The sequence below is a fragment of the Panthera uncia genome, assembly GCF_023721935.1.
Source record: "Panthera uncia isolate 11264 chromosome A3 unlocalized genomic scaffold, Puncia_PCG_1.0 HiC_scaffold_11, whole genome shotgun sequence".
In the NCBI taxonomy this organism is placed as follows: domain Eukaryota; kingdom Metazoa; phylum Chordata; class Mammalia; order Carnivora; family Felidae; genus Panthera; species Panthera uncia.
Window position 1 is genome coordinate 49,055,732 of NW_026057578.1, and position 17,341 is coordinate 49,073,072.

At 44.4% G+C, this 17,341-nt stretch overlaps 1 protein-coding gene across 1 annotated transcript in view; it reads left to right on the forward strand.

Annotated features, from left to right (window-relative positions):
- The first annotated feature begins 4,001 nt into the window (after positions 1-4,001).
- PYGB (glycogen phosphorylase B) overlaps positions 4,002-17,341 on the forward strand; it is a 58,315-nt gene continuing 44,975 nt past the window's right edge. Inside the window, exon 1 of the mRNA XM_049650112.1 lies at positions 4,002-4,351. Coding sequence (XP_049506069.1) covers positions 4,109-4,351 — 243 coding nt within the window. The 5' untranslated portion in view covers positions 4,002-4,108. The remainder of the gene's footprint in view (positions 4,352-17,341) is intronic.

The window sequence follows — 17,341 nt, forward strand, 5'->3', positions numbered from 1 at the left end:
TTGTACACCTGAAAGTAACATAACACATATATGTTAAAAAAAAAAATTTAAAGAAGTAGCGGACTCCAAGCCAAGCTGAGCATGAGATAGTGTCCTGCTTGAACACACCTGAAAGCCCAGCACTTCTGGCACACACTGGGGGACTCCACAGTGCATTAATGTCATTCCTACTAGGACAGCGCCTTGGTTGCTGGGTTAGAAAGGCTGCCTGGGGCAGAGATCCCCACATTTGCACACACACAAAAAATTGGCTTAGAAGTACTGCAGTTGGAATCATGGATTTGGGGCTTTGGGAACATGCTTAAAGGGAGTTCTGGTCAGCAAGTCTGGGAAACTGCCTTAGCTGTTATCTGCGCCTCTATTAGTTGGGTAGGTGTCTTTACTATATTACCATGACATTCATAGTATACTATGTTATATTCTATAAGTGATATTGTGTCTTTCTCAGTGCATTGAATCAGAAAGCACATAGTATCATTTTGTCCCCTTATTGGTAATGCCAGGTTGGATCACTTCATGAAGCTTTCTCCACTGTAAAGTGCCTTCTCTTTTTTGTAACTATTAAGGTAATCCGTGGGTGATACTTTGAGACTGTGTGAATATCCTGTTCCCTTACAGCCTTTGTCTGATAGTCCTAGCATCCACTCCTACATTTATTTGGTATTCTGCAGAGAAGAGCTTCCTTTCTTTCTCCTCACCCCCATTTTATTTCCTTTTCATGTCACTCTGGTCTCATAGATTTTTTTAAAAACAATGTGTTCCAATACATTAATGTCACTGTGAGTATCTGTTACATACCCCAGTGAAGGAAGAGCCCCAATTCCACAATACCATTCTAGCTGGTGGTCTTAATTGTACTGAGGTTTACTATTACTGACCTCTCACAAATAATGCATTTATTGTTTGCCTCCCATTTCCTGAAATGCCAGGCCTTTGTTAATTTGCAAATATTTTATTGACCATCACAGATTGGCCAGTGGTGTTTCTGCGGTCCCCAGAAGTCTCTATCCTTGGCTTGAGGAGTCTCAACAAGGGCTGGCGGAGCTTCCAAGACACTGACTTAACCAACATTTATTGGTTGAGACACTCAAGAAGTTTAAGTAGACCAAAATGTCTGTTTGTGTGTTTTCCACACCCAATTTCTTCTAACTCCCACAACATTTCATTCCACACACAAGGACATCTTTTGTCTCTGTTTCCAAGGCAGGGAACTAGCTATAGACAGTCTTAAATACCTGCTTGAAAGCACTTAAAAGGTAATTTATCTCCAACATACAAAATAGCTCATTACAAAAAATAACTGAACCTGGATCAATATCCATCACTTCTTAGTAAATGAATATTTAAAGAGGTCTCCCCAAAATAGAGCACCGGACAGACTATAACAAAGTGGGCTGACTGGCCTCATGATCTTCTCCCATTAGAAGAGCAAGTATACTGGCCTGGTCACAGTTAAGACCAGGCTGCCAGAAAAACAGTCCTTTTCATTGAAGGAGCAAATCTGAGCCCACTTTCTTTCTTTTTTGTCTGTTCGGAAGCTCTACAGTTTTGTTCGAAGATCCAAATTCCTCATCAACGCTGACCGGGCACCTTGACCTGGCTCCCCACCTCTAATCTGAATCTACCCATTGGTTGTGTTGGCAAGGAAAAAATATTTTCCTCTACCCATCTCAAGTTCTCCATGTGGGCCCCTGTAAATTTGGCTGGCCAAAGACAGATTAACAAGAGAAAAAAAAAACCCACATAAGTTTATTAGGATGTGCACCACATACTCTCGGAAGTACCACAGATGAGTGACTCAAAGGGGTGGTTAGAACTTGAATTTATATATCGTCCTAGGCTAAAACAAGGAAGGGGTTTGAGGCTTCTAGCCAGGGAGGCAAGTTATGGGAAGGTAACCAGAAGCATGGTAACCAAAGTTGTTTGGTAAGGTTTTATAGTCAGACCTGTCAGGAGAGGAAAGCTCTCTACAAATGGAAGTATGTTTTTAAATGTGAATTTCCTTTACAAAAGGAAAAAGTGTGCCCTGTTTTAAGAGCTTTTCCTGCTTCTGTTGTTACTCTGTGGCCTTTGGCTCAAGATAATCTGTAGACCAAAGAGGCATTTTGGGGGGTGGCACATTCTCATACCCCCTCAGCTGCTCTCTTTGCCCTACCTACACTGGACTTGCTATTTTGTGAACTGTCCAAGTGTGTACCTACTTCAGGACCTTTGTATTTGCTCCTCCCCCAGATTCATTACTCATTAATATTTTTTTAGTTTCAACTCAGATATCATCTCCTGTCACTGGCTACTTAATGTGCTTTTCTTCACAGCACTTATAACTATATAAAAATTCCTTATCTCAGGGCCCCTGGGCAGCTCAGTCGGTTAAGCCTCCGACTTCAGCTCAGGTTATGATCTCACTGCTGGTGAGTTAGAGCCCCGTGTCAGGCTCTGTGCTTATAGCTCAGAGCCTGGAGCCTGCTTTGGATTCTGTGTCTCAGTCTCTCTCTGCCCCTCTCCCACTCTCTCTCTCTCTCCTTTCTCTCTCTCTCAAAAATAAATAAACATTAAATAATTTAAAAATTACATATCTGAAAATGGCTGAGATGGCCATGGGGTTTATTTATCCATTCCAGTGATATTGGTGGCCACCTGGAACAGGTGAGTGTGTGCATAGGTGGGGCAGACAGGGCATTCCACATTTATTGCCCCCGAGGAGTATGCATCTAGAGGAGAATCCAGGTAAGAAGATAACTTTGGAAGCATCACACTAGAAAATTCCTGCACCTAGACTTTCATGACCTCTCCTGCAGGCAAACTTGACCTCCATGTACATGGAGAATCTTTATTGCTCATCAGTCTAAGACCACCAAGTGCAAACCTGCAAGTGGCTCAAAATCAGGTTTACTGACCCACTGCAATGAAGTAACTGCAGGCGGTAAGACCGTGGGGCAATTTCAAGAACACAGGAAAAGGCAGAGTTTATGGGGTTTAGGGGAAAGGGGTCAAGGTGAAACTCTAATGAAGCAGTGTTCCCACAGGCTCAGAGCAATGCAGGGCTGCGTGCAAGGTGGGCCCAGGCACAATTTCTTTGGGAACTCCCGTGTTAAGCAGGTGTGGGTAGCTGTGTCCAGGAACCCCTTAAGTGAGGCATACAACTAGGTGGAGTGGAGGAGGCGGCGTCTCTGTCACAATGACCCGGATCCTCGGCTAGAGTGGGGTGTTTCCTTCTTCCTGACGGTATTTAAAGGGCAAAGTGAGGGCCTGTGATTTAGGGAATAAAATTTCTCTGAGTAAGCAGCGGTGGTCCCTCAGAGGGGTCATTGTAACCCTTCAGGGCTGCAGTGCCCCTGGGGAATGCTGTCATCTCAGTCGGAGGGTCGCAGGAAGGCTGGCACTTTCTCAGTATAAACAAAGTTTTACATTCTTAGCTGGTGTTTTCAGAGCCACTTCGCCCCCGGTTCAGGAGACTGAGCCCACCAGGCGTTGTTGACTGCATTTCTAGCATGTACCCGGTTTTCCTTCCCGTTTGCCAGGCCTTGGCCGCACCCCAACACCCAGGGAACTCCGGGCTGGGGTAGCCGGTAACTCTGACTGGGCGAGGGACGCCGGGCCCAGAAATCTGCAAAGCTGCGATGGCAGAGACCCCCTCATGACCCTGGGGGGCAGAGAGAGGCAAGCAGGACAGAGGTTCCGACTCCCGAGTCCTCCTGCTCCTTCACTCGCGTCCCCCCAGGCTGGGCTTGGCTATCTTGGGGACAGACCCCCGCTATTGGTTGGCCTGGGCAGGTCACTTCATCTTCCACACCTACAAAAAGGCACGCCCCCTGCCAACGTCCAAGGACTTAAAGCCTTTGCCTGCTGCCCTGCCCTACCTCTCCGGAGGCCCCGTCCCCGGAGACCGCCCCCCGTCTCTCGGAGGCCCCGCCCCCGAAGACCGGCCCTTCCCCCCCGCGGCCCCGCCCCTCCTCTCAGGAGTTCCCGCCCCGACGCAACGCGCAGGCGCGGCCCGTGCCAGCCGTGCGGCGCCGCAGTGACGGGCGCCAGAGCCGCCGCAGCATCCTCGGTGTTGGCGTTGTCTTCCCTGCCCTGCCTCTCGTCTTCCTCCTCCTCTGACCGCGCGATGGCGAAGCCGCTGACTGACAGCGAGAAGCGGAAGCAAATCAGTGTGCGCGGCATTGCGGGGCTGGGAGACGTGGCCGAGGTGCGGAAGAGCTTCAATCGGCACCTGCACTTCACACTGGTCAAGGACCGCAATGTGGCCACGCCCCGCGACTACTTCTTCGCGCTGGCTCACACGGTGCGCGACCACCTGGTGGGCCGCTGGATCCGCACGCAGCAGCACTACTACGAGCGCGACCCCAAGGTGAGGCGGCCCGAGGGAGGCCGGGGTCGCCTGCCCAGGGTCACTGCGCTCGTCCTGCCGTGCCTGCTGCCCCACCCCGGAAAAGGGCAGCCCTTGTGCCGGGCCTCTCGAGACACGGGCCCCTGGGAAGAGACAGCAGAGCGATGCACCTCTCCCAGAAAGACGCACGTAGGGCCTGTGTTTGCGGAGTGTCTTTAAATTGAGCACGGCCACCCTCTGTGTGCACCCGCAGCCCATCGGTGGTCCACGCCGGTGAGAATAGCTTTGGCTGGGGTCACGTCTCCCCCACCGCCTTCCCCTGGGGCGGTCAGCCAGCTTTACACAGACCTGGCCCAGTACTTACCACCCTACCACCCCGGGCGCAAAGCGGATCCGGGCTGTCCTCTACGGCAGACAGTGTAGGGTATTGTCTACACTCGGGGCCCCGGGGCGCCTAGCCTCCTCTTCCTCTGTTTAGGCCCCAGTCCACAGTCCTTTTGCGCAAGGAGCTCGGTCTTGCAGGGGTCTCCTGTTCCCCGCCGTCTCCTGAGCCCTGGAGTCCTGGCGGAATTTTCCAGCCTGTTTCTAGCCGTGTGCTTCTGTGATGACTGCAGAGTCGGTGCTTCCTCCTCCCCTGACTCCGCCCCCCACCTTTTGGGGATTTTTTTTGCAGCAGAGTGTGAGAGAAAAGGAGACTGGAACCGGGCCTGGGCAGTTTTGTGTTGGAAGGGGGTGAGCTCAGTCATCTGCAGGGGATTGTGGGCTTTTTTTTTGGCTAGGCATTGATCGGAAGAAAATCATTGAGGATGCCTGCTAAAGCAGGGGTCAGGAGCTCAGAAGAAGCCCTCAAAGAAGTCTCTGTCTTTGGGGTTTCCACACCTCTCTTGAAGAACATTGTTGGGTTAAAGTTCATGGAGATTAAGTAATCACGGAGGTTGTTACTTTTCATATTTTGCAGAAATCTATGCTTATGGCAGAAAAATACTAAACACACAAAAGAAAAGTCACTGATGTGACTCCATTACTCTCAACCATATTAAAATGAAGGTGTATGTCCTTTCAGATCATTTTCTATTCTTAAATATAGGTACACATTTTAAAAAGTATATTGCGTATACAACTTTGTGATTTTTCTGTTTCATTCATTGACATTTGTAACTTTTTCAACAGCTTTCCAAGTTAGTAAGTATCATTGGTAGTTGGATAGGCCTGTCATAGTCTTGGCCATCCACCTGCTGCCAGTTTGTTTGGGTGTTTTTACTTGCTCTTGACCACAGAGAATTTTGTCCTTTCTATACTAAGGTAGAATGACTCCTGAAGAAAGGATACACTTGCAGGCCTGAAGCCAGTTTGCAAAGATTTGTTTTGCAGTATCCATATAGGCACTGTATAGTTGCTTTGTTGATATTATTTTAGAGTATTTTCATGAGGCATTAAAAAATGTTTAATAGTTGTTAAGAGTGAGATCATTGCTTTTCCATACTTACTGTGGAGCACTCTTTTTTCTAAAACAGAGATGGTAACAAGGACAGAGTTGTTAGAATACCAGCGAGGCTGCTTCACATTTAGTATGCAAGACAACATAGAAGTGGCACCAAGTGGCTAAAACAGGTTTTTAGAACAAGGGCTTAGGATGTCTTTGCCAGGGAAATTGGCCAAGAGGCTGTGGCTCCCCCAGAATTCCCTGCTGATGGCAGAGCTCTGATTTGCAACATCAGTGTTGTTGTCAGTGTAAGTAGACGACAAGGGTACAGCTTTGCATGCACATTCAAGGACATTTCCCTGGACCAGAACACACCTCAACACCTTGGGATTCCTCTTAGAGTGTTTATGTATAATTAGATCCTGAAAAGGACAGTGATGGGCTCAGGGATTATGGAAATGACCTTTCCTGAACAGAATTAATACCTCTAACAAAACTGCTTTCCTGATCGTCATTGAGAGGTCTGAGTTTTGATTGCCTGCTGTGGTGGCTACAGGCGGAAAATTTTCTGTCTAGAGAAAATTTCTTTACAAACCACACAGCCTGTAAGTGGAAAGTTGTTTGCCTGTTCTGGGTAGGAAGGCCATTTTAAAATGGAAAATTGGAATTTAAGTGTTTCAGTCTGGCTAATTCGTGTTGAAAAATAAGCTTCTCTCCTTTTTCTGCAGAAGTGTTATTTTGCTTGTAATGGACCAGAAACAAGCCCCACAAGGGTCCGAGCCTGACAGGAGGTAGGCTCCCAATAAAAATCCTGCAGAGCTTCACCCCAGCTTGGGGATGACCTCAGGGATTTGTCCCACTGCATTCTGACTGGGGGAGCCAGATGATCTATATTTAATACATTAGCGTGCTTTTACTTAATTTTTTGTCTTTCAAACAATTATGGAAGTTCGTATGATTATTGGAAGAAAAATTGGAAAACAGAAAAGCCAGAAGGAAAAAATTAACTGTAATCACAACACCTAGTAAAAACATGATAAATGCTATAAACATTTGTATTCTACATCTTTTTTTCTACCTTGGTAGAAACGCTGTTTTTATTACAAAAATAGTATCATGCTGTACCTCTTGTTTCAGAACCCCTTTTGGCCTTCTGTTTTTGGTAATAGCAGAAACAAATGAAACTCAAATGCTCAGGGAAAGATTTTTCAGGCAACCGGCCTGGCAAATCAAGTAAAAAACAAAAAAAAAAACAAAAAAAACCCTAAAATTGAGAGGTTGGTGTTTGGCAGGAGGTAGCACTTAGTTCTAAAGATGGTTCAAGGATTCTCTGAAGTGATGGCAAGGTCAGGAGTCTGGGATAAAACTCCAGAGCTGGAACTCCACTCTGAATTCAGGAATAGAAAAGAGATGGATGGAAAGAAAAAAAAAAAAAGAGAGAAGAGATGGATAGTGAGGGATGGCTCATATGAGTCCAAGCTCCTTTTAGTCCTAGCTTTACTATGCAGTTTATAAGACCTTGGACTTGGCTGGATTTCTTAACCTTTCTTGGCCTCAGTATTTTCATCTTAAAAATGACAGGGGTGGAGGGAGGTAGTTCATTTCTGAGGTTCCTTGCCATTCTAAAAAGTTGTGGCTTTGTGTTTGCTTATAAAATGTTTCCATTTTATGCTGACATTCCATCTCTATCCAAAAAGAATTGAAGAATGCCTAAGCAAGGCATGACACAGAAGGTTCAGATTAATTGAAGACCTCAAAGAGAAAGTTGGGGCCAGGGAATAAGGGTAGGGAAACAGGTTGCATTCAAGGACGATGTCAGGACACAAAGTGCAGACATAAGTTCTGGCAACCAGAGCAAATGGCGGCTCATGTCTACTTATGGGAGTCATGGGATCTCTGTGATAACTTCTAGAATGGGCAGGTGTGAGATATCTTCTGTGGGGCTTTAAAGTGGATAATACACAATGTGGACAGCTGGCCTACTGCATCCCTATAATGGATGGGATAGTCTGTTTACTATGGCTCTTTCCCGTAAACTCATGGCATAGCCACAATAGTAGATTAAGGAAAATAATAGTGCACCACTACCACCATGAGGCCCAAACTGCAGTCTTAAATATTTCAAATAAGATAATCATAATGAATACAATTAATCTTACTGTTTGGCTGGACCCTGGAGTTAAAGGAAGAAGATCTAGAGCAGTGTTTTTGCAGCCTTGTCTGCCCACAGCCCCGACTTACAAGATTTTGTTTTAATTAGTGGTGAGACCAGCCACCGGAGTCTTTTTAACACACCGAGTTTTGATATGTTTCCACTTGTGAAGTTGACCTTGTATCCCATGGGCAAACTTCCCTGACACCAGATAGCTCAATTATTTTCCCTGGCTAGAAGCTTGACAAGGGACAGATGTTTTGTGTTGCTGATTAACCTGACAGCTCCACGAGTGGAAGGTAAGGTTAAACCATCACTTTATGAGATTAAGGAGCCTCTCAGAGTGTGAGCCATGATTTTTCATAGTAGACAGTTTGGCCTCTCAAGGGCTGTGATGGTTTATTTACTGCATCAACTTGGCTGGGCCACAGTGCCCAGATATTTGATCAAATACTATTCTAGATGTTTCTGTGAAGGTGTTTTTTAGACGAGATTAACATTTAAATTAGTGGACTTTGAGTGAAGCAGATCACCCTCCACAATGTGGGTGGGCCTCCAGTCAGTTAAGACCTTAATAGAACAAAGACTGATTACCCCACCCCCCACATCATCCCTCCTCAGCGGGAAGGGATTATGCCAGCAGACTGCTTTGGGACTCCAAACGCAACTCTTCCTTGTATCTCCAGCTTGCCAGCCTGAAAATCATGAGATTTTAGTCTCAGACCTCCACAACTGTGTGAGCCAGTTCCTTAAAATAAATCTGTATATACATATCCTGTTGATTCTGTTTCTCTGGAGATCTCTAATACCCAGGTGCCATGGAGGCTGCAGGGACCCTTTGTATTTTTATGAAATAATCATAACTGACCTTGCATTTGAATCCTAGCCTTTTTTTTTTTTTCTCCCAATGTTTATCTATTTTTGAGAGAGAGATAAAGTGTGAGTGGGTGAGGGGCAGAGAGAGAGGCTGACACAGAATCTGAAGCACAACCTCCAGGCTTCAAGCTATCAGTGCAGAGCCTGATGCAGGACTTGAACTCATGAACTGTGAGATCATGACCTGAGCTGAAGTCGTATGCTTAACTGACTCAACCTCCAGGTGCCCCCCAGCCCTTTTTAAATGAGTTTTTACAAAATTGTATTTTATATGACTTCAGACTTTTAAATGTTGCAGGAATAATACAATAAATTCCCATTCTTCATGCAGATTCCCCAAGCATTAAACATTTTAACACATTTGTCCCTTTCTATACATATTAATACATTTTTCTCTGAACCGTTTGAAAGTAAATTGCAGACTTGATGCTCCTTTACCCTTAAAAATTTGAGTGTGTACTTCCAAAAATCAGGGAGACTCTCTTAGACAAACACTGTGAACAATTAAACCCAGGACATGCACATTGACATGGTGCTGTCACCTGCAGATCTCATATAGCTCTGCCAGTTGCCCGACTAATAAGAAATACAGATAAGAAAATTTAGAGAACTTTATGTCTTTTCGGATTATACCTAATTTTTCATTAAACAGACCAGAGCTTTAAGCCATTTAGAAACCTGCACATTCTGAGACATGAAACAAGTAATCAACAGATAATAGCTGGCTTGTCTTCTACCTTATACAGAATGGTGTTCTTAAGACATGGTAAAGGGAAGAGGCATGAACACAAAGTTAGCAAGGTAATCAGACCACAGAAGAGTTTGGTTAACTCCTTTGACAGGATCTCTGGGATTAGGAATTATATGTGATTTCAGTTCTAGCTGAGTGTCTTCTTGGCCATGAAACATCATTTAAAATGAAAGGTGAAAGAAGCTCAGGGTGAAAATGCTTACTAGTGCCACACTAGTTATAAATATACTTTGACACAGTCCAGGTCACTTAACATAAATTGATTAGGCTCTGGCTTCTCTGGCAGTGTGATAAGACTTCTGTGATTGGCTCGGGGATGGGAGTGAGGAGACATTTTGTAGAGCTTAACAGCATGGAAGGCAGGAGGCAGAGGATTATAAAAAAAGTTATATCATGGAGTGCAAAATAAATTTGTTCCCTGCAGAGCTGACTGATCTCTGTGATCCCTATAAGTTCTCAAACTCTATTATTTTATTATATTTTACATTTTCCAAATTGACTTTGAGCAAACAGGCCTGTGTTCTAGTCCTAGGTACCAGTACCTAAAGTAAAAAAGGAAATCCGTGATCCATGGAATTTCTGCCAGTTACTCACCAGAAGCCAAATTTCCCTGTCACTTAATTCTAAAAGAACATGCTTGAGTGTGGCTCCATAGGTTGGGAGTATAAGAGATGTGGTAGAAAGTGTTCAGCATCCTTACGGCAAACATAGTAGTGGTTTCATAAAGCTGTTGTCGGTGCGACCCTCCAAAAAGCCCCTCAGACACAGCAGAATGGGTGTGAAGCAGGATGACCAGTGAAGACAAGGAGGAGCCTCAGCTGTCTAGCAGGTGAGAAGGCTGATGCCCCCTAGCAGTACCCTCACTAGGCTGGCAAGGGCAGGGCTGCCCTGGTGCCTTTGGCGAGGCTGGGGAGCTCACCAGAACTGGCCTTATGTTGGGCCAGTGGTCTCTGTTCCTGTGTCCTGTCCACGCCAGCTCTGTCTGGCAGGGAGCTGGTAGTCTGTGGGCGTCACTGTGCCTGCTCAGTCACAGCGAGATGGCTGGCACGTTAAGACATAACACAGAATCTGATAGACAGGGGGAGTATTGCTGCCTTTTCCTGGGCACAGGATGACACGTCACTGGCCAGATCCACCTGTAGAAACAGGTTCTTCTCTTGATGAAAACAGTTGCATCAGTCTGTGTTTTGTTGCCCTGAGTGCTGGAGTTCTTTCTTTCCTTTTCCTGCAGAGTGTTCACTTTCTGTTAAACAAAGACTCTAAATAGCCTTTTTGGAGAGGGAAGAGAAATTGGAGGTTTCTGAAAGTCCAGTTCTGTTCATGAATCTCCATTGTATAAAGAGCAAAATGAGGCTCTACCTGTTGCTTTTAAGCTCCAGCTCCACAATTTGAGTTCCTTAACTCCTAAGATGTCTTAGGAGAAGACTACTATGTTGTGTATTTGCGTTGGTCATCTTTTCATCTCTTCATTTTGAGGAAGGAGCTTCTTTTGTGCTTTTCTGTGATGCTTTTGGTGTAGACTTTGCATGTAGTAAACCCAATTAAAAAAATTTAAGGCTGCCTCTAAGCCTCTTAACATGTGTAACAGTCATATTGCAAGAAGGGACCATACAAGAAACGTCAGCAGCCCGGTTCACACCCCAGGCCACAGGCCCCCAGAACTGCTGTAGAGGGTTTAAGGGGTCCTTGTTGCTCTCATGCTGAAGGAGGGGAGTTCAGGTTCTTTGGCCAGAGTTCCTTGATTTGGGAGACCCTGTCCACAGTTGCACAGATGGTGGTGGGAGAGGCCGGGGGTGGGGTGAGAGGGATGGAAAGAGACTGGGCAAAGCCTGGGTTGGCCTTGGGCCTGCAGTAGCAGCAGAGTTTGGGGACACTGAGGAGCTGGCCCTTTGCTGGTGAGCCCCCTGTGCTTTTTCTTGCACCAATCCTGTGCCCTCAGTTGGTTCAGTCCAGAATTGCCACCCTGTTAATTAGGTTCCATCACTCTCCCTGAAAATCTGGCCCAGCAAGGGGACCAACATTGCCTGAGTCCACAGCTAGCCCTGTGTTAAACCCCAAACTAGACATGGTATTTCTCAGAGAGGTGAAGGGATCCAGGCCACCCTGCTGGCCAGGCCAGGAACCAGGATTGGACCCCAGCGTGCATGGTTCAAAAGTGTGTGCATCTCCTTGGGCGGCCCCTCTGGCAAGCCTTCTTCAGTTTAGTTTTACTCTGAACCATCTTAAGGAAACTGAGGAAAACAAATTCAACACATTTGAGGAAACTATAAAAATTCTTGGAACAAATCACACAGATAGCAACAACAGACAAAGCCCAGAGTGCAGGGCTCTGGCTGGGTGGGTGTGCAGCAGTGCCTAACCTAGAGCCGGCCATGGCCAGTCTTTGGGTGGGTGCTGTCCAAGGGAGCCCTGATGCCGCCACTTCTGCTCCCCTCGTATGCAGAGGTGCATTGGGAGGCTGCCTGGAACTATTAGCAGAATTAAATAAGCTGCTGAGCCCTTGACATCTGTGCTCAACTTGGAAGGAAAATTAAAGACTGGAAGATCTTTTTTTTTTTTTTAATATCATTTTGTAACTTATTTATTTATTTATTTATTTATTTATTTATGAGAGACAGAGTGTGTGTGAGTGAGGGAGGGGCAGAGAGGGAGAGAGAGAGAATACCATGAGGGGCAGAGAGAGAGAGAGAGAGAGAGGAATGGAGAGTGCTGAACCCAAAGTGAGGTTTGCACTCACCCAATGCAGGACTCAAATTCATGAACTGTGAGATTGTGACCTGAGTCGAAGTCAGATGCTTAACCAGCTGAGCCACCCAGGTGCCCCAAGACTGAAAGATCTTAAGGTCCAACATTTTATGCCTTACACAAACAAAGATAGTCAAGCTCTTTTCATAGTGCTAGTTAAAAATTAGAAACTTTAGCAGAGATCAAACTACAGCTTTAAAAATACATAGTTCCAGTTAAAGGCAACATGAAAACATTGTGATCATATTCCTGAGTTTCCAACTTGTCATAAAACCTCTCCAGGGAGAACCCCAGAAGTAGGTATGTGGGGGAGAAGTGAGCCTTCTTGTGTACATAGGAAAAGGGCATGATTGTGCTTGGAACCTTCACTCACACTCTTCTCATACAGCTGGATTTTGTTGGGCTCAGTGTGTTCTCAGTGGTTACTAAGCCCTGTGTGGAGGGAGGGGCAGCATAGCGCTATGGAAACCCCATATGACAATAACTCAGTTCAAGTGCAGAGTAAATAGCGTCCGGGAAGAAGCAATGGGCCATGAGCAGTAGTGACAGCAGCTGTACTCAGAGTGGCTGTAGATTCACTCACTGCGCTGCCATGTTTGTGATTTAAAGGGCATTGGAATCTGGGCAGTAACTGAGAAGCCATACATTCAAATGATTGAAAAAGAAAAGTCTGTCAAAGTCTGAACTTGCCATGGATTTTATTAGTATGTATGTATGTTCTTTGTATGTATGTATGCATAGATTTATGTATAGAAAGTTTTCTTCAGTTATATACTGAAAAACATGTTTTTATTTTTTTTTTAAGTTTATTTATTTATTTTGAGAGAGAGAGAGAGTCCTCCAAGCAGTGTCCCAAGATGGGGGGCTCCAACTCACAAACTGTGAGATCATGACCAGACCTGAAGTCTGATGCTTAAATGACTGAGCCACTCAGGCACCCTAAAAATGTTTTTAATGTTTTATTCAGTTTCTTTTCTCAGGGACGCTAATTTTGCTGATGTTAGCTATTCTTTGTCTTCCATATGGATATTTTCCTCTCCAATCCTTTTCATGCTTTTCCCCCATTTTGTCCGCTTTTCCAGCCAGGTTTTTATTTCCATCTTTCCCTTTGTTTTGCATTCAGTGGTGCCTCCATTTCTGTAGTAGTTTTATCTCTTTTTTATTTTACTTTCCTGTGCCTGGTGCAGTTCTTTTGTTACTTTATTGGTGTTTCTTGATGTCTCAGATTAGTCTGTATTAACAAATTGTATTTGCTCCATGGTAAATGCTAGTGTTCTTTACCCCTTTTGTTTCCTGTTCTTTTTTCCTGTTTTAGATTTCAGGATGTAGATCCTGAGTTCCATCTCCTTGAGTAGAAGGAATTCTTCCTGAACCAGCTGTTTGCAGCTGGATAATGGGGCAAGGGCCTGGTGTGTGCAGCCTGGAGTGAGCAGCTCTTCCTTGGGTCCCAGATTTATGAGTGTGTGCATGTGTCTGTGTGTGTACACACATGTGAGCGTGTGCATGTGAGTGCACATGTGCAAATTAATGAATTGTGTACAGGTGTGATTGCATGTGTGTGAGTGCATGTAAGCGCACACATGTATGGCTGTGCACACAAGTATGTGCATCTGTAGGTGTGCATGTGTGTGTGTGTGCATGCGTGCATATTAGTGTAAAGTACTTTATCCTTTCCTCGACTTCAGAAAAGCAGAGACCAGCAGTGAACAATCACCCTGTCCCCACCCTGCAGCTTGGTGGTGAAGATGTACAAGGGTCAGTTTTCCAATTTAGTTCTACCTGTCCTGACTTTCCATCAGTGAGTTTTCGGGAGAAGTGGGCAGAGGCATTTTTGTTCCACCATCTTTACAACTGCAAGTATTCTACTTAATGTACAACATTTATAAAATTTTGTGCATTATTTTTACTATTTTATATTTTTTGGTAACAGCTTTAAGATAAAATTCAAATAGTATGCAATTCACCCATTAGAAGTGCACAATTCATTGGCTTTGGTATAGTCAACAGAGTTGGGCCATGGTCACCACAGTCAATTTTAGAACATTTTCATTACTCCAGAAAGAAACACCACAGCTTTTAGCTGTCACCCACTGTAAACTTCCTATACCCCTCCCTACTTATTAGGGAACCATAAATCTACTCTCTGTTTCTTTAAGTTTGCCTATATTTTATAAATGGAATGATACAATATATGGTCCTTTGTGACTGGCTCCTTTCATCTAGTGTAACGCTTTGTAGGTTCTTGTTTGTTGTAGCATGTATTGGTACTTGATTCCTTTTTATGGCTGAATAATATTCCATGATATGAATATACCACATTTTATTTATTCATTCACCAATTGATGAGCATTTGAGTAGTTTCTGTCCTCTGACATACAAGTTTTTGCATAGACATAGGTTTTGTTTCTTCTGGATACATGCCTTGGAGGAGAACTGCTGGACCACATGCTAATCCCTTTTAACTTTTTGAGGACCTACCAGACTGATTTCCAAAGCCACTGCACAATTTTACAGCCCACCCTTCATACCCCATGTATGAAGACTCTGATTTTTTTCAAATTTTTTCTAACATTTGTTTTCATCTGATAACTTTTTGATTATAGCCATCCTATAGTGGGTGGGAATTGATATTTCACTGTGGTTTTGATTTGCATTTCCCTGATGAGGGTGATGTTGGGCATCTTTTCATGTGCCTGTTGGCATTGTGTATTTTCTTTACCAAAATGTCTGTTCAGATCCTTTGCTCAACCACCTTGTCTTTTTTTTTTTTTTAATGTTTATTTATTTTTGAGAGAGAGAAAGAGTGCAAGTGGGGGAGGAGCAGAGAGAGAGGGGACACAGAATTGCAAGCAGACTCCAGGCTCTGAGCTGTCAGCACAGAGCCCAGTGTGGGGCTCCAACTCACAAACCATGAGATTGTGACCTGAGCTGAAGTTGGAAGCTTAACCGACTGAGCCACCCAGGCGCCCCCCCACCCCCGCCCAACTTGTCTTTTTATTATTAAGTTGTACGTGTGTTCTACATACAGCTTCTCTCATCAATTATATGATTAGCAAATATTCTCTCCCATTCTACGGGTTATCTTTTAATTTTCTCCATCTTATCAAAAGTTTTTAACTTCAATGAAGTCTAATTTATGTTTTTTTCTTACTTGTGCTTTTGATGTCATACAAAAGAAACCATTGCCTAATCCAAGGTCATGAAGATTTACTTCTGTTTTCTTCTTAAAGTTGTATGGTTTTGACTCTTGCATTTAGATCTTTGATGTTCTTTGAATTAATGTTTGTATGTGGTGTGAGGTAGAGGTCCAGCTTTATTCTTTTGCATGTGGATATCCAGTTGTCCCAGCACCATTTGTTAAAGAGATTGTTCTTCTGACTAAATGATCTGGGCACGCTTGTTGAATACCAGTTGACCATAAATTTGAGGGTTGATTTTTGTACCCTATATTTCATTGCTCTGTGTGTCCATACTTCTGCCAGTACCACACAGTCTTGCTGACTATAGTTTTGTAATAAGGTTTGAGATTAGGAAGTGTGAGTCCTCCAACTTTGTCCTTCTTTTTCAAGATTGTTTTGACTCGTCCAGATCCCTCACATTTCCGTCTGATGGATCCACCTAATCCACCTAATGAATTAGTTTGTCAATCTGCAAGGAAGCAGCTGGAATTCTGACTGGGATTGTGTTGAATATGTTGATCCATTTTGGAAGTTTTGCCATCTTAACACTGTTAAGCCTTGCAATCCACTGACATGGGATGTCTCTCCATTATCTTAGTTCCTTTGCCTGTATATTTTGCAAATGTGGAACCCCTTTCTTCCTGGCTCATCCTCTATGGCTGTTTTATGGTCCTGAGGAGTAAAATGTGAAGTAATGGTATAAATGCAGCTATAAAAGCCCAGAGAGCAACACTGCTGAAACAGCAGGTGGATGGCCCATGGCCACAGAGTTTTTTCAAAAGGTTTCTAGTCAGCTGCTGGTCAGAAATCTAAAGGTAGTATAAAAAAGACACTTTAAGAGAGTCACTGCATGGAACGTGGGTCTCAAAGCCACTCAGGCAGGTCACCCTATGTGGGCATTCCAGTAAAGCCCTGACAAGCCCTCTCTGCAGTCTGTGGAAAGTGAATTCTCTCTCTGCATTCTGCAACGGTAGGGAAATTGATTTTTTTAATTGTATTTTGAACATTTTAACCTGCAGGAAAGATAAAACCATAGTACAGTCAGTACTTCTCCATGGACTCACATCTGAATCCAAGACACACATTCTCATCATTATGCATATGTACACACTCACGACACACCCTTTTTCAAGGCTTGGTTTTGTTTTTTTAACTTTTCCTTTAGGAGCAACATTAGATTTGCAGGGGGCTACAAATATAGTGTGGAGTACCATGTAGCCCTCCCTCAGTTTCCCCTAATATTAGTATCTTGCATGACCACAACACAGTTATCAAAGTAAGCTAGCACTGGCTCAGCACTTTCTTCACATTTTTGACCAGTTTTTCCTCTAATATTGTCTGTCCCTGGACCAAATCCAGGGCTCTCTAGTTATTATGTCTCCTTAATCTCCTCCCATTGGCGATGGTGGTTGGTCTTTCCTCATCTTTCACAACGTTGGATAATCTGATGAATACTGGCCAGGGAGTTCATAAAACAACCCTTAGTTGGTGCCCATCCAAGGTTTTCTCCAAATTAGTGTGGGTTATCGAGCTTAGAAAGAATACCTCAAGCCATGGAGCCCCCTTCTCATCACAGCGCATCATCACAACCCATCACTGGTGATGTTAACCTTGTCACCAGGGGAATGTGGTGTCAGCAGGTTCTTCCCCTGTGAAGTTACAGGTTCCCTCCCAGACTCACCTCAGCCAACTCACCCTCAAGGGGGAGGGGATTTAGCACCACCTGCTGGAGTGAAGAATATCAGAGAATTTTTTGACATTTGTTAAAACCACATGGTAATGAGTATATACTTTGGGGGAGATATTAGAGGCTGTGCAGATAGTAAAGCTGTGCCAGCTGGCTTCAGAGTTCAGCTGTGGCCGTTGTCTGCAGCAATTACACTGC